This window comes from Chrysemys picta, chromosome 1 (genome assembly GCF_011386835.1).
Source record: "Chrysemys picta bellii isolate R12L10 chromosome 1, ASM1138683v2, whole genome shotgun sequence".
Taxonomy (NCBI): domain Eukaryota; kingdom Metazoa; phylum Chordata; order Testudines; family Emydidae; genus Chrysemys; species Chrysemys picta.
The window spans coordinates 163,949,535-163,977,307 of NC_088791.1; the positions used below are offsets into that span (position 1 = coordinate 163,949,535).

The 27,773-nt window shown below is 50.7% G+C and overlaps 1 protein-coding gene and 1 long non-coding RNA gene across 2 annotated transcripts in view; one reads left to right on the forward strand and one right to left on the reverse strand.

Annotated features, from left to right (window-relative positions):
- Positions 1-1,025: 1,025 nt before the first annotated feature.
- Positions 1,026-27,773, reverse strand: part of BTLA (B and T lymphocyte associated) — a 177,276-nt gene continuing 150,528 nt past the window's right edge. Inside the window, exon 6 of the mRNA XM_065588860.1 lies at positions 1,026-1,462. Within this exon, the coding sequence (XP_065444932.1) occupies positions 1,419-1,462 (44 nt within the window). The 3' untranslated portion in view covers positions 1,026-1,418. The remainder of the gene's footprint in view (positions 1,463-27,773) is intronic.
- On the forward strand, positions 13,021-25,896 carry LOC135983884 (uncharacterized). The gene is made up of 3 exons (XR_010601706.1): positions 13,021-13,348; positions 23,453-23,690; positions 25,280-25,896. It is a non-coding gene; the product is annotated as an uncharacterized LOC135983884 (long non-coding RNA).

The following is a 27,773-nucleotide window of genomic DNA, read 5'->3' on the forward strand; positions in this document are numbered from 1 at the left end:
TAAAATAAATAAATACCCAAACACAGAATTGGTTGAATGGAGAAAGCAGCCTGTGAAGTAATTATTAAGAAACAAGCAAAGGGCATAACCCCAATTGGGGGCAATGGGTCTATGCCTGGGCCAACAGAAGGTGTGCGTGGACAGTCTTGGCCCCTAATAGGACCCCATTACAGTTGTAACTGTTCAGCTCACAGTTTTCAGTGTATTTATCCTCCCTGTGAGGTAGGGAAGTGCTGTTATCCCCATTGTACTGATGGGGAACTGAGGCACAGAGGGCCTTGACCGAGGTCACACAGGAAGTCTGTGGAGGGGTGGGTTATTGAACCCAGTTGTCCAAAGTCCCAAGCTAGCATCCTAAGCATTGGAATTTCCTCCTTCTCAAAGGATATTCTTTAGCAGATTCTGTCCAGATTTAGTGGCATTGAACTCTCCAACCATACATGAAAACACAAAATAGGTGCAGAAAACAAATATTTCTTTCTGCAAAGGGAGATGCTCCCTTATTTGGGGCAGAGACATTCAGTATTATGCGGGTGCTGTCAGTTCACCCCTCTGGAATTAGGTACCTCCCCTCCTTATCTTGTGGTTCCTTTTACAATTTACAGTTAATAGATTTGTGCACTAAAATTTGGTACTGCTATTGCTCTGTCAGTGGGAAAAGGAAGTACTGACTTCTCTGAGCCAATTGTGTTTCAGTTCCCTGTGCCTTTGATCAGAGAGATGTCTCTTGTAACCATGTCGGAGCAACACTCTTGCTTGGCAAATAAATTATTTTGTCTGTTCATATGATTGTTAACACCACTTACATTCTGCCATTTTGAGCAAAGACATCATGTAAAAGTATTCACTCAATGTATCCATGTAAAAATATTCATTCATTCATCATTTAAAAGTAACAGATTCAAGGTGCTATATGGGGAAAAAATAGGAAAACAGGAAAAATTGAAAAAGAGAAGAGAAAAATCTGCTTCCGTGTTAAGTATGGAACAGTACGATTATATATTTCACTATCTAGATAGGTCTTATTTGGAACAAAGTCAAGTTTATATAGAAAAAACAAGGACAATCTCACAAATGCCACCAATATAATATTTAACCAGAAACTGAATATAATCAGTATAAAAATAAACTGAAGATGAACTATTTGTAGTTAAAAATCAAAATCAAATTTCCTTAGAGGCTGAGAGAACTCTGTTGCTTAACATCCTCCACACCCAGTAAGAAGACATTCCAAATCACTCATCAGGAAGGCAGGGATAATGTAAGAAAGGTATGGTAATGTCCGTCTTAAAAAGCAAACATGCAAAGCACTTACTAGCTGAAGGAAAAACATCCTAACAAGAACAGGTGTGAACTGCTGACAGGGAAATGCAGCACCCAGCAAAGGAGTTGGTTCAACCTGCCTATGCTGTGACTAGTTATCTGCCTCCCAGCTTATTGGTTTGGGCTAGTGAGCAGGCATCTGATAGTAGCATTGGGTGGAACTTCCTCTAAGAGGGACTCTGCACCATTAAAGGGGAAAACTAGAGGCTATGAAAATCTTTGAGAAAGTTCTCCAAAGAAGCCTACAGTTTGGAGTGGGCCCAGCAGATCTCCCCTGCTCAGAGAGATCTGGGAAATGAGTGAGAGCAGGGGCATGGTGTCCCATGGTACAAGGTAAAAGGGTAAAGAATCTTGAAAGGAATGGGGGTGGCTTTCGCAGGCACCTGAGGAGACCCAGACATTCTCCCCACCAACCAGCAGAAAAGGTCTAGCTGGAACTATTTGCAGTGAGAGGCAAAAACAAACCTCTTCCAAGCTGTCTGTAAAATGATACTGGAGGCTGAGGAGACTCTGCTGTGTGCTGTTCTCCCCAGCTACTCTCTCTTCCAGGCTCCAGTGAGAAGTGACTGGCGTTTCATAGATTCATAGACTTTATGATCTTCTAGTCTGACCTCCTGCACAACGCAGGCCACGGAATCTCACCCACCCTCTCCTATAACAAACCCCTGACCTATGTCTGAGCTATTGAAGGCCTCAGCTTGTGGTTTAAAGACTTCAAGGTGCAGAGAATCCTCCAGCAAGTGACCCGTGCCCCACGCTGCAGAGGGAGGTGAAAAACTGCCAGGGCCACTGCCAATCTGCCCTTGAGGGAAATTCCTTCCCGATCCCAAATATGGAGATCAGCTAAACCCTGAGCATGTGGGCAAGACTCACCAGCCAGACACCCAGGAAAGAATTCTCTGTAGTAACTCAGATCCCACCCTATGTAGTGTCACATCACAGGCCATTGGGCATATTTACTGCTAATAGTCAAAGAAAGTTTCCTTTCGTCCCATATTTGGCTCAGGTGAAGTATCGGTTTCATGGGTAACTGAGGCCTAGCAGGTAATGGCCACATTCAGCTTCTCGTTTGGGAAACTAAGTTCACATGAGTTGCTGTTTTGGGTCTGTGACCCCCTTTTGGTTTCTGTTTAAAATATTTATAAATGACTAGGGTGTAAGGAAGAAAGAAAGTCCTGTCCCTAGGGCTGAGGCATGCTGGCTGATTCTGAGCCATAGGGTAGGAATTCTGTCTTGTTTCTTGGGGTGTCCAGGACTGAGAGTCAGGTTGTTAACCCTTCGCCTTAACAAGAGAGACTTGTTTGTGCTTAATGGGATGTCAGCTCCCTGACACCACCAGTTTGTTAGCCACTCAAACAATCTCCTCAGTGCTTTGCCAGCCTACACATTTGCCTTACAGGTAACGCTAGGTATACCCCAGCCCATAGGTGCCAACTTGCTAATGCACTGGGGGATGCTTGACCCCTGGCTGTATCCCATCCCTGCCCCCACTCCACCTGTTCCATCAAGGCCCTGCCCCTGCCCCACCTCTTCCCGCCCCATTCTGCCCCCTCCCCAAAGCACCACACCCTCCCTCCTTCCTCCTCTCCCCCCAGCGCCTCCTGCATGCCAGAGAACAGCTGATCACATCAGGCGGGAGGTGCTGGGGGGAGCAGGGGCTGATGTGGGGGGCTGCTGATGGGTTCTCAGCACCCACCATTTTTTCCTCCTTGGATGCTCCAGTCCAGGAACACCCACAGTTGGTGCCTATGGCCCATCCCAGCCCCTCTGAAATCATCCCTGTGTGGTATCCAGCCCGTCACTGGACACTCACAGAAAGCACCAGGTTTGCTGTGCCCAAGAGAACAGTGTACACACAGCATGACTGGGACAACTCAGGACCAGGTCCTTGATAACATCATAAGAACATAAGAATGACCATATTGGGTCAGACCAAAGGTCCATCCAGCCCAGTATCCTGTCTGCCAACTGTGGCCAATGCCAGGTGCCCCAGAGGAAGTGAACCTAACAGGTAGTGATCAAGTGATCTCTCAGCACAGCAGCGGCGGGTCCGTCACTCGCTCCGGGTCTTCAGCAGCATTTTGGCGGCGGGTCCTTCAGTGCCGCGGAAGACCCGGAGCAAGTGAAGGACCCATTGCCGACGTACTGCTGAAGACCCGGAGCGCCGCCGGGTATTCGAATTGGTCCCCGCACTTCCTAAAGCCGGCCCAGTTCTTACCTAGTGTGAGCTAACACATGTTAGCAAGGACAAGGCAGTTTGTAGTTTTTGCATATCGACAGATCAACATAAACACTAAGCTCCCACCTGCAACTTGCTAATGCATGTGAAAACTACACACTGCCTTGTCTTCGCTAGAATTTTACCTCATGTTAGGCCCTGTCTACACTGGCAAGTTTCTGTGCAGTAAAGCAGCTTTCCACAGTGTACTCCTGAGGTGTACACACTGCCAAGCCACTTAGTGCATAGAAACTGCACAGTAGTTGCGCTTTAAAAAAACCACCCCGACGAGAGGCTTAGAGTTTTCTGCGCCGGGGCTACAGCGCTGCGGTGCCAACATAGACAGCATGGCGATTACAGCGCTGTGATTGGCCTCCGTGAGGTGTCCCACAATGCCTGTTCTTGCCTCTCTGGTCATCGGTTTGAACTCTACTGCCCCCTGCCCTCAAGTGACCAACCGTCATCCCCACCCCATAAATCCCTTTTGAAATTTGAAAGTCCCCTTCCTGTTTGCTCGGTGATGCGTGCAGTGGTCTCAGCACATCTTTCCAGGTGGCCATGCCTGTTCCACAAGGTGATCCCCCACTTGGAGCAATGCCAAGCTGCTGGATCTCATCAGCATTTGGGGAGAGGAGGCTGTCCAGTCCTAGCTGCGCTCTAGCGTAGGAATTATGAGACTTACGAACAGATTTCACGATGCATGACAGAAAGGGGCCATGACTGGGACACACTGCAGTGCAGGATCAAAGTGAAGGAGCTGCGGAACACCTACCACAAGGCGCGGGAGGCAAACTGCTGCTCCAGTCTGTGTCCATGAGCTGCCGGTTCTACAAAGAGCTGGACGCAATACTTGGCGGCTACCCACCTCCACTGCGAAGGCACCTGTGGCTACTTTGTTGGCTCATGAGCCAGTCAAGAGTGGAGCGAGCCAGAAGGAGGAAATCTTGGACGAGGATGTGGAGGGGGAGGGGGACCCAAAGGCAGAGGATGACTGGGAGGCCAGAGATGCATGCAGCCAGCTGCTCTTCCCGGAGAAGTCTAGCCAGTCACAGCTGTTGGAAATTGGCGAAACGCAAACAGGAGAGGTGACCCCTGGTGAGTGGATCTGATTTTTGGAATCGCTGAAGCGAGTTGTTGGGGATAGGAGGGTTGCAGAAAGCAGGCTTGTCTCCCACCGCATTCCTAGTCTGAGTGGTGGAACAGGCTGTTCATTGACTCTAGGATGACCAGATGTCCCTATTTTATAGGGACAGTCCTGATTGTTTGGGTCTTTTTCTTATATAGGCTCCTATTACCCCCCACCCCCGTCCCGATTTTTCACACTTGCTGTCTGGTCACCCTAATTGACTCCCTCACTTCAAGGGAATCTCCCTCCGAGATCTCCAGGAAACTCTCGTGGAGATACTGGGTAATCCGCTGCCACAGGTTCTTCAGCAGAGCTGCTTCGTTTCTTCCCCCAGCCCCCTCCCTCCTGATGTATTTTTTCATTTGACTCTCTCCTCCAGTTGTTGTCTTTTAATAAGAGAATTGTATTGGTTTGAAAGCAATCTTTATTCTATTAATTGAAAGCAAAAAGAGCACTGCAAAGCAACGTACAATTATATTAAATCCCCTTAATACATTATGTGCACCAATCACCTCCTAGCATTACAAGCACTGCACTCCCAAGCATAGCAACAAATAATAGTGGCTTTCAGCTTCACATTGCTGCCTTAAGGCATCCCTGACCCTTATGGTCCCACGCTGTGCCCCTCTAATAGCCCTGGTCTCTGGCTGTTCAAACTCAGCCTCCAGGCACTGAACCTCTGCCGTCCAGCCCTGAGTGAAGCTTTCACCCTTCCCTTCACAAATTTTATGGAGCATACAGCACACGGCTATAAGCATAGGAATATTGTCATCAGCCAGGTCCAGCTTCCCATAGAGGCATCACTTGCGGATTTTTAAAGGGCCAAAAGCACACTCAACAGTCATTCTCCACTTGCTCAGCCTGTTGTTGAACCACTCCTTGCTGCTGTCAAGTTGCCCCATGTATGGCTTCATAAGCCAGAGTATTAAGGGATAAGCGGGGTCTCCCAGGATCACAATGGGCATTTCGACTTCCCCTACGGTGATCTTCTGGTCCAGGAAGAAAGTCCCTGCTTGCAGCTTCTTGAACAGGCCAGTGTTCTGAAAGATGCGTGTGTTATGCACCTTTCTGAACCAGCCTGCGTTAATGTCTGTGAAACGTCCATGGTGATCCATTGAGAAATACCCCTTGCGATTAATGTACTCAGTGGCTAGGTGGTCTGGTGCCAGAATTGGAATGTGCATGCCATCTATTGCCCCTCCACAGTTAGAGAAGCCCATTTGTGCAAAGCCATCCACAATGTCACGCACGTTGCCCAGTCATGGACTTTTGGAGCAGGATGCAGTTAATAGCCCTGCACACTTCCATCAACATGAGTCCAACGGTCAACTTTCCCACTCCGAACTGGTTTGCGACCAATCGATAGCAGTCTGGAGTAGTCAGCTTCCACAGTGCAATCACCATGCGCTTCTCCAATGAAAGGGCAGCTCACATTCTCGTGTCCTGGCGATGCAGGGCTGAAGCGAGCTCATCACACAGCCCCATGAATGTGGCTTTCCTCATCCAAAAGTTCTGCAGCCGCAGCTTGTCATCTCAGACAGGCATGACAATGTGATCCCACCACTCAGTGCTTGTTTCCTGAGCCCAAAAGTGGTGTTCCACTGTGGTCAGCACCGCCGTGAATGCCACAAGCAATCTAGTGTCGTAGCTACTACATGTGGCAAGATCAATATCACAGTCCTCTTGCCTTTGGAGTTTAAGGAATAACTCAGCTGCCACTCATGATGTGTTGGTCAGAACGAGCAGCATACTGGTCTACAGTTCGGGATCCATTCCTGCAGCCCGAAGACGTAAGGCGCTCAGTACACAAACCATTGAAAGATGGCGCCAAATGCGAACAGAAGCACAGGGATTGCTGGGGTGCAAAGCAATGCATTGTGGGTCATTGGGACAGGACCCAGGATGCCCCTCCACCCACTCCGCCTTCCCACAAATCTTAGCAGCAGAAGAGAAAGAGGAGCTCTGTGGGACAACTGCCCAGAATGCACCGCTCCGAATACAGCTGCAAGTGCCACAAGTATGAACATGCTATTGCACAGGCAGCTGACAGTGTGAACACACAACAGCGGTTCCCCTTCAGCGCTCTCTGAGAGGCACTATAACTGCTGGTGCTGTAACTCTGCCAGTGTAGATGTGCCCTAAGTTACCAAGTGTTAGCTAACACCAGGTAAGGCCCATACTAAGTCCATGTCTACACTTACCAGGGCTCAACGCTACAGCAATCGATGCACCGGAGGTCGATTTTAGCGGGTCTAGTGAAGACTTGCTAAATCGACCGCAGATTGCTCTCCCATTGACTCTGGTACTCCACCGGATCGAGAAGCATAAGGTAAGTCTATGGGGGAGTGTCTCCCTTCGACACAGCGCGGTGTAGACACCGCAGTAAGTCAACCTAAGCTACGTCGACTCCAGTTACGTTATTCACATATCTGGAGTTGTGTAACTTAGGTCAACTTACCCCCGTAGTGTAGACAAGGCCTAAGAGACAGGGTGGTGGGGAAGCAGGGAAGGGAGGCTCCAGGAACCTCATGGAAGGGCTGGATTTCCAGCACTGCATGTTTTCTGAGCTAGGGCAGAGAAAGCTGACAGTTGGGTTTGTGGAACAAGCAATACCAGATTTACAATGGCGCCATGGCACCGGGCCCATGGTCAAAAGGGGCCCCAGCGCACTCTTCTCTGCCCCCCGCTCTCTCCTGTGGGGTCAGAGAAGCTTGACGCTGTGGGTTGCTGCAGCTCCATGGCAGCCTCTGCGGGCAGCCTGGCTCCTGCCCCGCCTCTTTCCCCAGCGTGCTACGTTCCGTCCCGTCCCCCCGCTGCCGATCAGCTGGATCAGCTCCTTGCCAGCAGGAGGGGGGAGGGGAGAGCTGCAGCATGCCTCTCCGGAGAGGAGTAGGAGAAGAGGCGGGGGTGAGGTCTTGGGGAAGGGGCTAGAATTGGGGCATACCCCCTGCAGCCCCCTGCGTGAGCACCCCCATGACCCCACCCACCCCCCAATCCCCTGCCCACCCTAACCCCTGCACCCCCTCACATACCCTGAGCCCTCTGCCCTGACTCCTGCACCCCCACACACACCCAGCCCCCTGCACTACCTCACACACATCCAGTCCTCTGTCCTGACCCCTGCACTCCCCTCCCAAATCCCCAGCCCTAACTCCTGCACCCCTACACACCCCCAGCCCCCTGCACCCCTCAAACCTCCCCAGCCCCTGCACCCCCCACACAGCCCCTGCCCTGACTCCTGCACCCCCTACACACCCCCAGCCCCCGAATCCCCCTCACACATCCTGAGCCCCCTACCCTGACCCTGCACTCCCCTCATACCTCCTCAGCACCCCCTCACACAGCCCAAACCCCCTTCCCTGACCCTGCACCCCCCACACCTCCCCAGCCCCTTGTCCTGACTCCTGCATCCCCCTCACACCTCCTCTGCCCCCTGCACCCCCTCTCACCCCCTCACACACACACAGCCCTGATCCCTGCACCCCCACACCTCCCCAGTCCTGACTCCTGCATCCCCCCCTCACACCACCCAGCCCCTGTCCTGAAACTGGCACCCCCCTTACACACATCCAGCCCCCTGCCCTGACTCCTGCATCCCTCCCACATCCCCACCCCCATCCTAAGAACCAAACAGGAGCTGCCCCAGGTAAGCGCTCCACACCCCAACCTCCTGCCCCAACCCTGAGACCCCTCCCTCGCCCTAGCTCCTGGCCAGACCCCCTACCCGAACATTTTTTTACAATATTTGGAAAGATCATTAAGTGGTCTGTTGAGACCCTCCGTGATTTTCAAGTGGTCTGTGGAAAAATAAGTTAGACTACAAGAACAATCAAGGTACCTCACTTTATTTTCATTTACTTGCTATTACTTATGGGAGGAGGATGAAGAAAAAAAGAATGAAAAACAGGGGCGGGGGGAGATAAGAGAGGACATTCTTTTTCTTGACAGGGTCCCAAGGAGGAGCCCCAAAAATGAAGCTGAGCACAGGGCTGGGGGGCCCCAGTAACTCTAAATCCACCACTGGCTGTCATTTCACCTGGGCTGGGGATACTGTCAGGGCTGGTGTAACCACTAGGCGAACTAGGCGGCCGCCTAGGGCACCAAGATTTGGGTGTACCAAAAAGCGGTGCCCCCAGATATTTTTTTTACACTACAGTGGATCACATCTTACACGGCGGTTAGGTTCTAAAGTCACCACGTAAGAGGAAAATCGTGTATAGTGAAAATTACCATAAAGTACAGTATACACTAGAACAGGGGTCCTCAACCTATGGCATGCATGCCAAAGGTGGCACGCAAGCCGATTTTTTTTTTAATTGCAGGATGCGGGTCCCGGCTGCCGCTGAGCCTGCTGCCAACCTGGGGTTCTGTTCACTCAGCTGGCAGCAGGCTGAGCAGGGCCAGCAGTGGGCCAGCTCCTGCCAGCCGGGGTCCCAGCCGCCAGCCCCGCACAGCTCGCTCAGCCTGCTGGGGTTCCAGCCAGCTCCGCTCAGCCTCCTGCCAGCCTGGGTGAACAGTCTGGGGTTCCGTTCACCCAGGGTTCCATCCGCCAGCCTGGGGTTCCGTTCACCCAGAGTTCCATCCGCCGGCCTGGGGTTCCGTTCACCCAGGGTTCCATCCGCCGGCCTGGGGTTCCGTTCACCCAGGGTTCCATCCGCCGGCCTGGGGTTCCGTTCACCAAGGGTTCCATCTGCCGGCCTGGGGTTCCGTTCACCCAGGGTTCCATCTGCCGGCCTGGGGTTCCGTTCACCCAGGCCAGCAGGAGGCTGAGTGGGGCCGGTGACTAGGACCCCAGCTGGCAGCAGGCTGAGGTCCCAGCCGCCGGCCCCGCTCAGCCTGTTGCCGGTCTGGGGTTCTGGCTGCCAGCCCCTTGCCAGTTGGGGTGCCGGCCACCGGCCCCTCTCAGCCTCCTGCTGGCCTGGGGTTCCGTTCACCCAGGCCGCCAGGAGGCTGAGTGAATCTGGCGGCTGGGACCCCGGCTGGCAGCGGGCTGAGCAGGCTGAACAGGGCCGGCGGCTGGGACCCCGGCTGCCAGGAGCCAGCAGACGGAACCCCAGACCGGCAGCAGGCTGAGCAGCTCAGTCCACTGCCGGTCTGGGGTCCCGGCCACCGGCCCTGCTCAGCCTGCTGACGATCTGGGGTTCCAGCTGCCGGCCTCTTGCCAGCCAGGGTCTCAGCCACCGGCCCTGCTCAGCTTCCTGTCGGCCTGGGTAGGAATGGCAGGAGGCTGAGCGGAGTCACTGTCTGGGACCCCGGCTGGCAGCTGAGTGAACGGAACCCCAGGCTGGCAGCAGGTTCAGTGGTGGCCAGGACCAGCAGCCTGCCATTAAAAAAAAAAAAACCAGCTCGCGTGCCACCTTTAGCACTTGTGCCGTAGGTTGAGGACCCCTGTTCTAGTGTAGACAGTGTATACTATGTATACTCTGTGTACTGTAGTTTATAGTTATTTTCACTATATGCGATTTTCCTCTTACGCACTGACCTTAGAACCTAACCCCCACATAAGATGTGACTCCACTGTAGTCATTTTTGAAAATGTAAAATAAGCGATGCTCCGGAGGGGAGGGAGGAGGGGGCAAGGTGGAAGTTTCGCCTAGGGTGCAAAATATCCTTGCACAGGCCCTGGATACTATGTCAGCTGATCCCCACAGTCTCCAACCTACCCGGGCAGTACAGCAGACATGGCCCTGCCCACTAGCTCCTCTCCTCTCCCTAGCCCACCCACCACTTGGCCCCCACCCTTAAGACTTAGTCCTCTTACTTTTAAAAATGATGGCTTGCCCCTCTCCCCCCCTCAGGCTTTTCTGGCAGCCCTGTTGCCAGGTATCCAATTTTAGACTGGAAACTCCAGTAGAAAATGGGACCTGAGTGTCTGGTTAGTAGTGCTGACTGGAAACTAAATGTCAGGTTATAGGAGTAACCACATTAGCCTCCCCTCCTCCCAACACTCACCCCAGAGGGCTGGAAGAGAACCTGTCCTGCTGCTGTGAGAGGAGGGGCAGCTCAGTGCAGAGATAGACAAAGAGAATGGGCTAGAACCAGGTAGGTACCCGCTCTATGTGGGCAGGGGCAGGAGGGATCCTGTTTATCCCCTCCCCAGCCCTGCTGCGCTTGCAGTTTACCCCTGACCCCTCCCTTGCTCCTGAGACCAACCCTAGCTCCTGCCCCACTGTGCTTTTATCCCTGGCCCCTTTTACAATTATTCTCCAGGGGGGCCCACAAATATGTTTGGCGCCAGGCCCACAAAGAGTTAATCCAGCCCTGGGAACAAGGATTCATGCATTCAGGGCTGCCAAATGGCACACACCTGCTCACATCGCCTTGCAACGCTCATGCACTCAAGCTTAGGGTTACCATTCGTCCGGATTTACCCGGACATGTCCTCCTTTTTGTGTTAAAAATAGCGTCCGGGGGGGAATTTGTAAATCACTAAAAATGTCCGGGATTTCCCCCCCGTGCAGAGCAGAGCAAGTGGCTGGGAGGGCTGCAGGAAAGTCAGCCGCTCGCATGGGGCTTTGGCAGCCAGAGCCCTTCCCCCTGCAGCTTGCTGGGCTGGACTCCGGAGCAGCTGTAGAGCTCCTCCTCCCTCACCCCCCCCCCTGCATTCTGAGCCGGCCGGCCTGCCGGGCCGTTTGCATCGGGCCTCGGCAGCTCCTCCTCCCCTGCAGCCCAGCGCCCCGCTCCGGCAGCACTGTGCAGGGGCAGGGACCGGGTTGTGTGTTGCGCTGGGGAGCGCAGCCATGTTCTGAGCGGTGGGGTAAGGGAGCCAGGGGGCAGGAGAAGGGGCAGGAAGATTTTGGAGGGGGCAGTCAAGAGACGTGGGGGTCGGGAGTTCGGGGGGGGCTTTTTGGGAGGGGTGGAGAAGGTTTTGGGCAGTCAGGATACAGATGGGGGTAGGGTCCTGGGGGGGCAGTTTGGGGGGGGTCTTAGGAGGGGGCAGTTAGGGGACAAGGAACAGGGAGGCTTAGGTAGGGGGTGGGGTTCTGGGGGGCAGTTAGGAGCAGGGGTCCCAGGAGGGGGCAGTCAGGGGACACGGAGCGGGGGGGGTGTTTGGGAGTTCTGGGGGGGCTGTCAGGGGGCAGGGGTGGAGAGAGGGATCGGAGCAGTCAGGGGACAGGGAGCAGAGGGGTTTAGATGGGTCGGTAGTTCTGGGGGGGGCTGTCAGGGGACAAGGAGCAGGGAGGGTTGGGAGTTCTGGGGGGGGCTGTCAGGGGGTGGGGAGTGGTTGGATGGGGCGTGGGAGTCCCAGGGGTCTGTCTGGGGGTGGGGGGGTGGATAAGGGTTGGGGCAATCAGGGTACAGGTAGGGGTAGGCTCCTAGGGGACCAGTTAGGATGGGGGGAGGGTCTCAGGAGGGGGCAGTCAGGGGACAAGAGGCAGGGAGGCTTAGGTAGGGGGTGGAGTCCTGGGGGGCAGTTAGGGGCAGGGGTCCCAGGAGGGGGCAGTCAGGGGACAAGGAACGGGGGAGGGTTGGGGGTTCTGAGGGGGGCGGGAAGTGGGAGGGGCAGGGGCGAGGCTAGGGCAGGACGGGGGCGGGGCTCCTCCCGTCCTCTTTTTTGCTTGCTGAAATATGGTAACCCTACTCAAGCTGGGCTGCTGACTGCAAGAGGTCTCTGTGGAGCCAGCTCTATGCTTAGCTAAGCAGTTATGTTTCTTCTCTGTTGCCCTTCTCACTGCCGGATCACAGTGGTGAAGGAGCAGCTGAGCAGAGGAGAAACAGTAGAAGACTGTTTAATACTGAACTGACTTGAAATAAAATGTTTCAGGGAAGTGCATGAAACTGAATTTTTTTTTCCTGATGGAAAATCAATATTTATGACAACACTTACATTTCCCCATGGAAAAAATTCTGATTTTACAGAAACTGCATTTTCCATTAAAGTCATTTTGCTGGAAAATTCCTGGCCAGTTCTAACCTTTCTGCACTAAATGCCACACCTGAAACTGTGCAAAATTTGGCCACTAGGCATAGTTGCCACAGGAATGTTTGCAATGGTGAAGGTGTTCATGTTGGTGGGGAGAAGGTATCCAAAAGACCATCTTTTCATTGAGTGGTCCACACTATAGACGAGTGTGAAATCCCAGTAAATAATAGATTGCATTGCACTGGGCCATCTGGGGATCAAATCACCCTAAAGAAGGGTAGGGAAGGGCTGAATCTACTCATGGGAGGGCCAGAGGGATGTTGGCAGAAGAAGTGTCTATAGATGTGTTTGGAAACAGGTGTTGGTGAGTGGGGTGACTGACACTTTGTAGATAGTTTGCTCTGGTGAAGGTCCCAGGCTGGTGCAGCTGATTAATGATTGATAATTCCATTCCACTCTTTCTTTAGTGACAGAGCCTGCTAACAACTGTTGGCTTCAATTACAGCAGATCAAAGTAGGAGATGATGAGGGGGGTTGGGAGTATGTCCCTGACTGGATAAACACTGGTAATCTTGTAAGAGTGGAACTGGAGGTTAGTGTTAGTGTTAAATGTCTTCTGATTGGTCACTAAAGAATGTGAAAAAGGTGCTAAAGCTCACATTTTCCGCATGGAAAGAGAAACTTTGCCTACAGGTTAGGGAAGGAAAAGTATTAAGCAGGAATAAACCTTCTCCGTGATGTGTTTGCAGAGAGTTTGGTGGCCTGAATTCTGACTGTCAGCTCTGGGAATTTTGCTTCCTTGGAGCTCCAGTCACAGGTGAGTAGGAGTTTCACTATATCCTCACACTCATTACCAGATGCACGAGGGGGATCACCAGGTGATTCAGCCCCAGAGAGAGCTGAGGATAAGGGACATAAAACAAGGGGAGTGGGGAGGAGAGAATGGACATGGAGAGTCCTGTCAGAGAAGAAGAGAGGGAGGGGTAATGAGGTGGAGACAGAGAGGCCTCACAGTTCAGAATTCTTGATTTTTCATGTTAGCTGCTGCTAATTGTCTACATTCTCACTTTTTAATAAGAATAAGCAAATGAATTTTAAATTCCCCAGCACTTACAGATCAGATTTCCTGCCGTGTTTAGCTAATGAGATGGCACTAGAGAGTTCTGGCAGGAAATGTGTCCTCTGCGATACAAATACAACTGGGGTTAATAGTTAACTCCTTCCCAAACATTTGTGTCCTTGCTCTGTGCAAGTTCTGCCTGAGTAACTGTAAGAAAATAGCTGTGCCCTTACTCTCTCACTTTAAAAAAAAAAGCAGGGCGGGGGCTTTTGCACAGTTGAAGAGTAATACAAATACTTCCATGATTTTTTTAAAATATTTAGTGCAGAAAGATAGAGGGGGTTTAGATACAAAGAAAATGATTAATGGGAAAATGGGAAAACCTTCCATATTTGGAGAGTGAAAAGACTGGGACTGTTTCACTTGGAGAAGAGACAAATACAAGAGATGGTCAGTGGTGTAGGGAATAGTGAATAGTACAGCAATCCAGTGCTTTTTTTTTTTTTTGTCCCCGTCTAATGCAAAAACAAAGAGACAGTCAATAAAAATGAAAAGCTGCAGTTTGAACATTGATAAAAGGAAACCCCTTTCCACACAGCGCACAATTAACTTGTGGGACGCAGTGCCACAAAATGTCACTGAGGCCAAGAGCTTGGTGGGGTTACAGAAGAGCAGGACATTTATATGGATAATGAGAAAAGCGTTAGACACTTTAGTTTGGTACCTTTGTAAAGTGTGAAATGGATATAAACTCTCCTGTTTCCAGGCATAAGCTAGGGTTACCATATTTAGTGCCTCCGAAAGGAGGACACTTTAAAGGGGCCCCAGCCCTGCCCCCGCTCCCGCCCCAACTCCGCCCCCTCCCCAAAGTTTCCGCCCCCTCCCCTGCTTCCCGCGAACATTTGAGTCGCGGGAAGCCTGAAGCAGGTAAGGGGGAGTGTGGGGGGAGGAGGCGCGGCCCACCCCCGGCACCGCAGGTCCCCAGCCCGTCCCCCGAGCCCCCGGCCCGGCCCGGCACCGCCGGCCGAGCCCCCGACCCGGCACCCGAGCCCCCGGCCCGGCACCCGAGCCCCTGGCACCCGAGCTGCCGGCCGAGCCCCCGGCCCGGCACCGGGCCCCCCCGAGCACCGCCGGCCGAGCCCCCGAGCCCCCGGCCCGGCACCCGAGCCGCCGGCCGAGCCCCCGAGCCCCCGGCCTGGCACCCGGCCCAGCACCCGGCACCCGAGCACCGCCGGCCGAGCCCCCGAGCCCCCAGCCCGGCACCCGGCCCGGCACCCGAGCCGCCAGCCGAGCCCCCGAGCCCCCGGCCCGGCCCGGCACCGAGCCCCCCCGAGCACCGCTGCCCAGCCCCCGAGCCCCCGGCCCGGCACCCGGCCCGGCACCCAGCACCCGAGCCGCCGGCCGAGCCCCCGGCCCGGCCCGGCACTGGGCCCCCCCGAGCACCGCCGGCCGAGCCCCCGGCCCGGCACCGCATGTCCGATTTCCCCGGACATGTCCGGCTTTTTGGGATTTCCCCCCGGACGGGGATTTGGAGCCCAAAAAGCCGGACATGTCCGGGAAAATCTGGACGTATGGTAACCCTACATAAGCCAACCTCTAACTGAGGTTACAAAGAAACTTCCACTATGGGCAGGTTGTTCTGTAGTTGCCTTCTTGAGGTTTCTTGCACTTTCCTCTGCAGCATCTGGTACTGGTCACTGTCAGAGGCAGTATACATGGACCCTCAGGTCTGATCCAATCTGGAAATGTCTATGTACCTAATTATATGTTTTTTCAGTACATGAGCAGTTCTCTGCTGTGTTTGCAGCCCCAACATATTAACTCAAACTTTGTAGCCTTTGGTTAGGAGATGAGATCCAGAAAGTCAAAATAATTAGATGTGAAACAGACCAGTCTATTCTCATGCCCAAGCTGAGTGAAATGCAAAAAACAAATGGCAAAAATAAGGAAAATGATCTTGATTATTGAAAACTGCTCCACTTTATAGTGTTGTTAGGAACTTTGTTTAAAAAAAAAAACTTTTAACTAATGACTCAGGATCTCATTCCAGTCCCTCATTAGGGATGACAGGGCCATGTGCTGTAGCTCTAGGCTAGATGCAGTGAGATTGTCATAGAGAGCAGAGGGCTGGTAACAGAGAAAAAACCAAATCTACTCTCCTCCCTGGTTAGTGGGTAGTTCTCTGGGAAAATAGGCACCAAGGAATCAATATTGGGTTCATTAGGGCTCAATCCAAAGAGATCTCCTCCAAGATGCTTGTTGAGTTAATTTTGAAGCCTAAAGCAGGTCTGCTCCGGACTTTGCTGGTTTCCCCCCTCCACTCAGTTTCCAGGCTCCATTGATAGGAGATTGAAGGTGCCCTTTCCTCCTATGCTGTACCTCAGATGCAGGATCCATTTTGCTGAGTGATTCAGACTCAGCTGGGTCTAAGTGCTCTTTTGGGAAACTGAACTTACTTGAATTGTTCTTTGGGTCTGTGACTTCTTTGAGGTTTTGTTTAAAATAACATTAACTAAGGGAGGGTAAGGAAGAAAGTTGACAGTTGAGATTTCTTTCATAACTCTGGTCTGAGTAAATGGACACACTTGATCATTCAGTTCCTCTCTCTCTGCTTCCCTTACTGCTCTGTGCCTCTCTCTCAGCTTCTTTCATTAGCAGCATTCCTCCCTTTGGAGGAGGGGAAGTGCGAGAGAGACTGACAGAAGGAGAGAGCTTCAGGGAGCTGCAGAACTCAATTCTGTGCTGGGAACAGCCACACACCAGTCTCCCTACAGCTCGTTTGGCTGCAGAACCATCGCTGTTGTGTCACGCTCTGAACATTCTAACCCAGCGATTCTCACTCTCTGATCCACGCATCCCTGGCCATTGGTGCTGTGACGTGCTGCTGTCTCTTTCTTGTTTCATCTGTTTTTTAAAAGTAACTAGGGTCACTTGTTCTTCTTTTAAAGAGAAAAGGAGATCTTGGCCACATGCAAGCAAAAGGAAACAAGGAACAGTCAGCATAGCTTCTCCATTAGGTATTTTCACAGCCCTGACTGAGTCCACTGGCTGGGTGGCCACTAAACTGCGTTAGTTGTCACCATCCTTTGGATCCCACATGCTATCAAGCCAGCTGACTCTGGGCAGCATCCAGTCACTGGTTCTACCTCTGCATCTCCAAGGCCTGCTCCTGGGTGCAGAACTCGCTACCTGGCCCCTTTCCTTGGGATGTGGCCTTAGTCCCTGAAACCAGTGATGATCCTCCCAAATCTCCTCAGTCATTTTGTTCACTCTCCCACACTCCATCCCTGTGGGTGCTCTGATTTACAGTTTAATTCTTTGGGAACAGTAATGGGGCTTACAAATGCTATACTGAGCATAGACAGAGAGAAAGGAGAGTCTTTCCCGTTTACAAGCAAGCAGCTTGATCACAGCCCCATGCAGCTGCCAGTCATGGAGGCAGGCACCCACAGCTGCAGCCAATAGAGGAAACAAGGCCTGCTAGAAAGGGGAGAGTAGAGAGAAAGAAAGGGAGGCAGAAAGGCTTGAGATAGCAAAGGGGTGTGACTAGGGTTACCATATCTCATAAATAAAAAAAGAGGACCCTCCACGGGCCATGGCCCCGCCCATTTCCCCACCCCTAGCCCCGCCCCAACTCCACCCCTTCCCCCACCCTAACTCCGCCCCCTCCTCCCTCCCACTCCCAGCCAGGGGGAAAGGGCTGCCCCAGTGCTACCAGCATCACTGTTTCCCGGGCAGCCCCCAGACCCTGCGCCCCCAGCCGGCGCTTCCCCAGCGCAGCTGGTGCCCGGGAGGGGAAGCGCCCAGCCGGGGGCGCAGGGTCTGGAGGCTGCCCAACAAACTGTGAAGCCGGTAGCGCTCGGGTTTTGGGCAGCCCCTATGCCTCCGGACCCTGTGCCCCCAGCTGGGCACTTCCCCTCCGGGGCTCCAGCGGCTCTGCGTAACTTACACTGTATAAGTTACATAGAGCCGAAGAGGAGCAGAGCCTCCGCAGCTGGAGGCTCTGCTCCTCTTAGGCTCTGTTTAAGAGCCGGGCTGCCCCAGCGCTACCGGCTTTGGGCAGCCCCCGTGCCTCCGGACCCTGCGCCGCCGGAGCCCGGGAGGGGAAGTGCCCGGCTGGGGGCGCAGGGTCCGGAGGCAAGGGGGCTGCCCGAAGCCGGTAGCGCTGGGGCAGCCCGGTTCTTAAACAGAGCCTCCAGCGGCTGGGGCTCTGTGTAACTGACACTGTGTCAGTTACACAGAGCCCCGGTGGCTGGAGGCTTTGCTCCTCTTTGGCTCTGTGTAACTGACACTTAAACAGAGCCGCCATTTTCCCGGACATGTTCCGCTTTTTGGCAATTCCCCCCGGACGGGGGTTTGACTGCCGAAAAGCCGGACATGTCCGGGAAAAAGAGGACGTATGGTAACCCTAGGTGTGACAGCCCTGCACCAGGCTGCCTCCAGGAAAACAGACAGGAGATTGCAAGCTCATAAAGCGAAGGACTAACAAGCTTAATTGGAGGTGAGAGTTCAGTAACTGGGCTGACTGAGAACAAACTAAGGAAGGTCAGTCAGGAGCAGCTGAGGCCCCTCCAGAGACCAACCAAGAAGTGGTAACTGGGACACGTGGCAGGTAAAATAAGGAACATAAGCTCTGCAAAGGAACTATACTCGTCAATAGGGTTACTATTTTTTAAAATAACAAAAAGAGGACACTCCAAGGGGCCCCGCGCCTGCCCCAACTCCACCCCCTTCCCCACCCTGGCCCCACCCCAACTCCGTCCCTTTCCCAAAGTCCCTGTCCCAACTCCGCCCCCTTCCCTGAACGCTTCACCCCCCTGCTCCTCCCCTTCCCTGCTTCCCGCGAATCAGATGTTCGCGGGAAGCCTGAAACAGGGAGGCAGGCAGCAGGTAAGCTGGGGCAGGGGGGCGCGAGGAGGCGCGGCCCAGTCCGGCCCCCTGGCCGAGCGGCTCGGGCCCGGCTCAGCTCGGGCCCTGGGGCACCAGCCCCAGTTCCAGCCGAGCGCGCCAGCCCCAGCCCGCCCCGGCGGTTCCAGCTCGGCTCGGGCCCCGGGGCACCGGCACCGGCCAAGCGGCTCCAGCCCCAGCGGCTCCGGCCTGGCTCAGCTCGGCTTGGGCCCTGGGGCACTGGCCCTGGCCCACCCTGGTCCCGGCAGCTCCAGCTCAGCTCGGGACACAAGCACCGGTGCCGGCCGAGCGGCTCCGGCCCCGGCAGCTCCAGCTTGGCTCGGGCCCCGGGGCACGGGCACCGGCCCCAGCCGAGTGGCTTCGGCCCCGGGGCACTGGCCAAGTGGCTCCGGCCCCGGCGACTACAGCTCGGATCGGGCACCGGCCCGGCCGCCGGCCCCAGTACGGATCCAAGCCCCATGACCCCTTCCTATTTTCCCTGACGTGTCTGGCTTTTTGGAATTTCCCCCCGGACGGGGATTTGACGACCAAAAAGCCGGACATGTCCGGGAAAATCCGGACGTATGGTAACGCTACTTGTCAACAGCGCAGAGTTGCAGATGAAGGCAAAACAATAAATGCCTGAACATAATTTTACATCTTCCCTGCTCTCTTGCCATTCCTGAGAGTCATTGGGAAGGTTGGTCAGTGTCTTTATGGGGGAAGCCCCTCCATTCCTCCTGCTGTGTCTTCTGTTTCTTATGGTGGACTAGCTGTCTTGCTTGCTCACAGAGCTTGTTGTTTTTAAAAGCAGGCTCCCTCTAACACTTTTTTTGTGTCTCTGTTTCCACTGAGGGTTTTCCATGCTCCAATCCCCCTGTGGGATTAGTGGGAAAAGAGTCATTAAAATAGGGTTACCATATTTCAGCAAGCACAAAAGAAGATGGGAGGAGACCCGCCCCTGTCCTGCCTTAGCCCCACCCCTGCCCCTTCCACTCCCTCCCACTTCCCGCCCTCCTCAGAACCTCCTACCCTCCCCCTGCTCCTTGTCCCCTGACTACCGTTCCTGGGACCCCTGCTCCTAACTGCCCTCCAGAACCCCACCCCCTACCTAAGCCTCCCTGTTCCTTGTCCCCTAACTGCCCCCTCCTGAGACCCCCGCACCCTAACTGCCCCCCTACCTGTACCCTGACTGCCCAAAACCTTATCCACACCCCCACCCCCAGAAAGCCCCCCCCAAACTCCCGACCCCCCCCCCCGCTCCCTGTCTCTTGACTGCTCTCTCCAGAACCTCCCTGCCCCTTCTCCGACCCCCTGGCCCCCTTACCCTGCCATTCAGACCAGCGTGCCGGGGAGGAGGAGCAGGGGGAAGAGCTCCAGACTGCCGGTGCAACTGCCGGCTGGTGATTTGCGAATGCAGGGAGGGAGGAAGTGATCTCAGCTGAAGGGGAGAGGAGGAGGGGCTCTCTCTGGCTGTCGGAGTCCCATGTAAGTGGCACCATCCGGCCGGCTGCCCTGTCAGCCGCGCGCGCTCTGCATGGGGGGGAGAGGGGGGAGTTCAGACATTTACAGATTCCCCCTGGACGCTATTTTTAACTCTAAAAGCCGGACATGTCCGGGGGAATCCGGACGAATGGTAACCCTACATTAAAATCAATGGGTCTGTCAGTAGCAATCGGGGTAAAACAGTGCACTTTTGATGGCTCTGTTTCAGCTGCCCAGACACAGTCATTCCTGCTACAAAATGGGGTTCTAATCCACGCTGATGGTTACAAGTACAAATAGTGTTCATAAAACCAAATGGAATTCATAACTGGCCACGGCCATATCCCCTAAACTGCCACATGGATCACTACTGTTTAGCCACAGAAGAATCAGGGATATGTCTCAGTTTACAGAAAACCGGAAATGAGAACTCCGAGACCTGTGAACTGACTCATAATTCCCTATGAGGTGTTAACTCCAAGACATGCTACACTGGGACACTTCCTAACACCATGCCAGTCATGGACTCTGTGTACAGCAGGCCTGGCTCAGCCAAGCAGATGCACCCCAGATGCTGGGGTATAGACTGGGGCTCCCCTGCTGCCACCCCATCCTCTCTGTGGAGAGGGGGGATCTCTGCTGCTGCTCCTTGAGGTGGAACTGGGAGCCCCATGCTGTTGTTGCTACGTCTGTGGGAGGAGAGGGGGCCCTCACACTGTGGGTACACACATGGGGCAAGGCTATAGTGGAACTACCATTGACCCGATGTCATGGGTGCACTTAGGGCCCCCAATAACTTTAATTCAGAGGCAAAAAGTTCATGAGGCTGCTTCCATTTGGCAAAGAAGTTGGCCTGATCTTGCCTCTATTTAATTCTTTCGTGCAAGAGGGGATTTCAGTGAAGAATTTTCATTTCATAAGCCACTGGGCTTATTTCTAGCTAGAGTGCTCCTCTGTGAACTTCTGTGTGATATCTGCTACCATCCAGTGTCTGTATAGAGCAGGGGTCAGCGACCTTTGGCATGCGGCTCACCAGAGTAAGCACCCTGGCGGGCCAGGCCGGTTTGTTTACCTGCCGCATCCGCAGGTTCGGCCGATCACAGCTCCCACTGGCTCCGGTTCACCGCTGCAGGCCAATGGGGGCTGCGGGAAGTGACGCAGGCTAGCCGTGGCTTCTCGCAGCCCACATTGGCCTGGAGTGGCAAACTGTGGCTAGTGGGAGCCACGATTGGCCAAACTGTGGACGCAGCAGGTAAACAAACTGGTCCGGCCTGCCAGGGTGCTTACCTTGGCGAGCCGCATGCCAAAGGTTGCCGACCCCGGTATAGAGTCTTTTCAGCTTACTCCTTTGTCATTTGCAAATGGGGATGTCTGGAACGCTGACAGAAAAAAAGACTAGGGACATGCTGAAAAGCTGTGTGTTCTAGAAGGCTATTTACTGGCTTCTTCTCCGTCTATTACTTGCATAAATCAAGGATCAGACATAGCACCGTCAGGAGCCTATGGGTGCAACCTTATGACCTTGGGCTGTATTAATATTTCTCTTCCCCCTCCCCTCTCCCATTACCCATACACCACACCACCAGGAACTGTGTAACACAGTTCACGATGTAACACACACATGGCCTAGACACCTAGAGTTGTCCATGCTGTGTAACACATTCACACCACAGAGTTCTTAGTCCTGGGATTGTGTAAAACACACATACTTACGGCCTGGCATTCCGGGGCTGTTGCAGAGATTTCCTGCCTGGACATTCCATTCTCCCTCAATGTGATCCTTCTATTGGGTTTGGTTCCAGGTTTCAGCGCCTAGTGTGATGGGTTGGACCCCCCTTTTCGGATGCCACCTGATGTACTGGGGTTTCACTGAGCCCCTCCTGTTCCACAAGCCTGGATTCCCTCCCCCTGTTTTGCTGAATTAGGCTCTCTGGCCTCTTGAAGCACACACACACACACACAGGTAGGGCCACACCCAGCTGCAGACACAGACTGAAGTCAGCTCTGTCGGAGAGGATTCGCCCAGCACTCACGTGCACACCCCCTTTGGGGAATAAACCCAAAATTATACTGTCTTGCACTGTATAGAAAGATTTGCCCAGCGTAAGCTCATAAAAATTCACCCTGTCCCTCAACGTGAAGAGGGATATGCACAACTTCTTGCCCACCTGCTCCCAAGTTAGAAATTGCACAAACTGGATTTAATTAAATCTTGCATAAAATAAATTTTAACTAAAAAAGGCAGATTTTAAGTGATCATAAGGGACAGCAAACAGAACAAAGCAGATTACTGAGCAAATAAAACAAAACACAGATACTAAGCCTAAGGTCTTTAAGAGACTGGTTTCAAGAAGTAATTTCTCACCCTAAATGTTATTTCAGGCAAGTTGCAGAGTTTCTATAGCTTAGAGTTCCCGTTATTTCTTCTTACAGACTGGACCTCTGTCTCAGTCTGGTCTCACCCCTGCCTTTCCACTCAGGTTGGTTCCTTTGTCCCTTCAGGTACTTTCAGCAGTCTTTCTTCTTGGGTAGGCAATGGAGGAGAGTCCAGATTAATCCCCTCCCCAGCCTTAAAAAGAATTTACCTGAAGAGGGAAACCTTTGTTTGATTCCCCATCTCCCTATAAAGGAAAAATACCAGCAGTGTCCAAGGTGGTATATTGTATCAGGTGATCTTATCACCTGTCTTAGTAGTGTCACAGCTACCTCAGGAAGGAGAGAGATTAGTGTGGAAACAGGGTTAAAGGATTTCAATATAGGCCTCTCAGTTGTAAGAAACAGAGCAATTGTTATGCTAAGTCTTAGCTGATATCGCGGAATCTGTAGAAGCAGGGCTCACGTCAGAAGCAGGTGGGAAGACAGCAGAGTAGAGTCAGCATGACCCAGCCTTGAGATAGCGATGTTTTGAGAACAGAAGTGAGAAAATATAGGAATGGGCAGGACATAACCTAAACAAACTGCAGATGTTTTTAATTAATGCATGCCATTAAAATGTATAACTGCTTGTGTGATATTGCTTGTACTTTGAAGAAACTGAGGCAGAGATGCTCTCTGTCAGCTGTGTTCTTCCCTTGCAATTGCATGTCCTGAATTAAGCTGTCTTTGATTTTGTTGCTTCCAACCTGAGAGTGGAGTTCGTTTCTTCCACATTAGTATCTTCACATTGTTTCTTCCTAATGGCCCATCAAGGCTGTAATGGCTGGTTGTCTGGTGTGTCTCCCCCATCCCCTCCCCCCCCCCCCAGTTGTAATTGTTACATAGTCAATATTCCTAACTTTAGATACAACAATGATACATGCATACAATTTGGATAATCTCATTCAGTAAATCATATCATTTCCAATGATACCTTACAAGACCCATCTTGCATAATATATATCTTAGGCCATATTCATATCATAACCATATTTCTATGAATAATATGGGGTGTAACGTCACACCTAGGTGAAGATGTGACCCTGAAATGTAACTATATGCTTTCTTTTACAGGTAATCTATCAGAAGGTCAAAGGATCTTTTAATACACAGCATAGCTACCTACAGCAAGTTATATGGAATCAAAATCCTGGAACCACTCAGGAGAAAGTGCATTTCAGTGACACAAGGTTGAATGCATCATCCATTGCTGTCCATGGGATGAAATGGGAAAATGAGGCATTATAACAGGGCCTCATCCATTCCTTTCTTCATGACACGTTGGAAAAAGAAATATGCATCTCTGTACAAAGTAAGTTTTAAACCTGCCTTGTATTATTTTTATTTATTTGTTTGTTTGTATTACTGAAGTGCCTAGAAAACCTAGTCATGGACCAGGACCTCATTGTGCCCCAAGGAGTAAACTAACATATGGTACAGTGTCTTCTGATAGAAGAAACCAGGCACCTGAGAGTTTCGTTACTGTGAATAGCTTATATGAGAAATTACTGCTATTAATTCACATTGTGGTAATGCCTCAGAGGTCCCAATGAGTCCTAGACCCATGTTGTGCTAGGCACTGTATAAAAGGCCCAAAGAACCTGTAAGCTAAGATATAAATATTTGAAACAATCTTTACACAAATACTCATTTTAGATGTGGGCTCTCACCGAAATAGTTGACAATGGTGCCCGTTAAGAAACTCATCCCAGTTAGTCAAAATATCGAACATTGGGAATATGTAAATAAACTTGAAAATATTGAGTATGTATGAAGAATATATCGGGGCCCAGCAAGGAAATAAAATAGAAATTTGATCAAGATACATGTCTGCTTGGTTTATCTTTCCCTTCCCCCACCCAATCCAATCAACCTTCACTTGACAAGATTCTTAAAGTAGGTGTGACTTACCATTATACTAGATACAAAACTTACCTATGTTGATGATAATGACATAGAGTCTACCCTCTCATGCGGAAAAAATTGTAAGAGGCCATGGTGAGGAACAAAGGTTGGTGCGGTTTCCCTTATTGGAGTTCCCCCAAATTAATTTGCTGGGGAAACAGGGTTTGCCCACCCATGGAGACCCTGTGCCTTCCTGCTGCCTTCAGGTCCTCTGCTACTTGTTGAAAATGTTCTAGTGCAACCTTGCTGACAGGGTCTCCTTTGCCAAAAACTGCTCCTGGAGTCCTTCTGGACAGGGTGGATTTGATTTAAATCAAATTGATTTAAATTGCTAGTCAGGATGACTCGATTTAATCATGGATTTCTACGTAAAAGTGCATTCTTGTTGGTTGTTATAACCCTAATACATATTCTTCACAACTCCGAGATAAATGTAGGTTTCATTTTTAGAAGGTACACACTATACATTTTTTAAAGTGATTTATTTTGAAAACTTTTCAGATTAGTTTTACAGCTATATCAGAAAATGAATGATTATTTGGTTATTTCATTTACCAAAGGTAATTGAAGCAGATATTTAGGAAGTCATTGGGAGGTGAACTATCTCCAATTCAACAGGTTAATCATTAATATTTGGAGGATTTTTTTTTTTTGCCATGCTGTATTAGGAGGAGAACATCACCAGACAGACATTTAAGTTGTTTTAGTTAACTAAAACAACAACGTTATGTATTCTGTTTTTTTTTCTTCAACAGCAAACATATAATATTTTAACAAAACAAACATGAATTTTTGAATTTAGTTAAACATTCAAGTTTTTTAAAATTGTTTAACTAAAATAGTTAAATGAAATATTAATAAAAAAAAAGACTGTCAGCCAGGTCAACATGAGAAACTTAAAATATTGGCTTCTGCAGCTAACTCAGTCGTCTTCACCTTCATTTTCCTGTTTGTTCATAATCTGGAAAAGAAAAACAAGCTTTCCTGCTTTTTCAGGTCCCAAACAATTTCTCTATTTGGAATGAATTAGTCCAAAGGAAGAAAATATTCTTTCTACACCAACAGAAGAAGCTACTGCTGTTAAAATTGAGGTTATCACTTCAACAGTTGAATCTAAGTGCTTAAGTGACGTCCACCAGTTCACTGGTGTGACTTTCTTTAAAACGTCATCAGCAAACATATATTTCTTGAATGGTTCTTATTCCCAAACTGGGTCTCTTTTACAGCCTGCTACCATTATAGGTTTTCCTTTTTAGTGAGAGAATGGTATGGTAGATCTCAAATCAATGAAGGTTACACTCAGAAAGACCTCAAGACTTCTGGAATATGCTGCTCAAACAGTTTCACTTTTGTTTCTACTGCCTGTCCCTCCCTTCTCACATTTATCTCCAGACTTCTTTTTTCTCTTTGGCCAGATCTATTCCACCCCCAACAATCTTCTATTCATTGAACTTTTTGAAACTTTGCACTTTTAGAGAGAGGTAAGGGATTGACTCTGTGTACACAAATTTGCAGAGGGACAATAGGGTTGAGGTCTGTTATTTCTCACCTCTATATATTATTTATTTATTTATTTATTTAAAAACATTTTTGCTATTAGCAAGCATATTATCTCTGGACACACAAATCCACAGTTTGAGAACCGCAAATCTAAGCATCTATGATGATATCTTCTAGACTGAGCACTGAGTCACATTGGGTAGCTAGAAAGATTAACCTTAAGAATCTATACAGAAGCCCCTGAAACACCATAAAATTGGGTCCCTAATCCATGAACTATTGAAACTCATTTACAAAACTTTTCTTAAACATTACATGAATATATTGTCTCATACTATAGAATTGGAATTTATAATCCCTATTCCATGATGACATACATTGTAGCTCAGATATCTATCTTTAGATAGGTTTTTTTCCTCAAAAAGCATTTTATCAAAAAAATCTGATTTAAATAAAAACTTTTTTTATTATTATTTTTTAAATCCTTGATTTTTATCCACCCTGCTGCTGGAGGGATACTCCTAAGCGTGAAGGGACTCCTCTCACTTGGTGTATATATCCCAGGTTGTATAAACTTCTGAGCAGATTTCCCCCCATGGGGCTGATAGGTGGAATGAAATCATAGAAGCGTAGGAATGGAAGGACCTCAATAGGTCATCTAGTCCATTGGTTCTCAACCAAGGGTACTCATACCCGGGGGTACACAGAGATCTTCCAGGAGGTACATCAACTCATCTAGATATTTTCCTAGTTTTACAACAGGCTACATAAGCACTAATGAAGTCAGTACAAAGTAAAATTTCACATAGTGACTTGTATATAGAGCAATATAAACTATACACTGAAATGTTTGTCGCCGTCATCATGTTCCTATTACACCTCTGGCATTTAGGGCAGTGACGAAGCTCCTCCACTCCTGTCTGTTTCTGGCAAGTCTTTCAATGGTTCCCCAGCTGTGCCCCAGGTTTTTCAGCTCAGTTTCCACAGCTCTTCGCCATGTTGTTTTCGGGCAGCCTCGTTTTGGCTTGCCTTTAGATGCCCATCTTATTGCTACTCTGGTGATGGAATCCATCCAAAGCATATGATTGATCCATCTCCAATGCCTCCTGGCAACGATGGTGCTCAGATCCTCTTGGGTGCACTGTGTCAATAGAACTTGGTTTGAGATTGTTCTGGGCCAAAAGATACAACCAGCTTTGGAAAAATCCTCCGTATGGAATGAAGACAGTTTGGACATGTCATACTTTCTCATTCCGCAGCATTCTAGATCTATAAAGTAGTGTTGAAAGTACACAGCTCTGATAAATCTTGAGTTTGATTTTGGTGTCGTATTTTGACGATTTCCAGACTGTATTTAAGCTCCTGAAGGTGTTCCTGGCTTTATTGATTTTGTTCCGGATGTCCTGGCTTGTTCTACCATCCTGGCTGATGGTGCTGCCCAAGTATGTGAATGTTTCTACATTGGTGAGAACATAATCCTCTATCCATACTGGTGCTGGTGAGGCAATATTAAAGGTCATGATATCGGTCTTATTGTGGTTGATTTTCAGTCCAGTTTGCTGTCTGAATGCGTTGAGTCGAGTTGGTTTTTTCTTGTATTTGCTACACTTGGATATGTGATAGGAAAGCGACATCATCTGCAAAGTCCAGGTCGTCAAGGATGAGAAGAGTGTCCATTTAATGCCTCTTGGCATGTCTTCTGTTGTACACTGTATTACCCAGTCGATGGCAATGTTGAAGAGGATTGCAGACATGACACACCCCTGACGTACTCCTGTTTTGACTTCAAAACTGAGTTCACTGTGATCGACACTGCTTGTAAAGTTGAAATGGAATCTTTTGATGATGTCGATTATACGGAAAGGAATTCCATATTCCTGCAGAATGCGCCATATGCTGGTCCTCTGAATGCTATCAAAAGCCTTCTCAAAGTCTATGAAATTTATGTAGCATTTCCGTTGCCACTCTAAGTACTGTTCTATTATGTTTC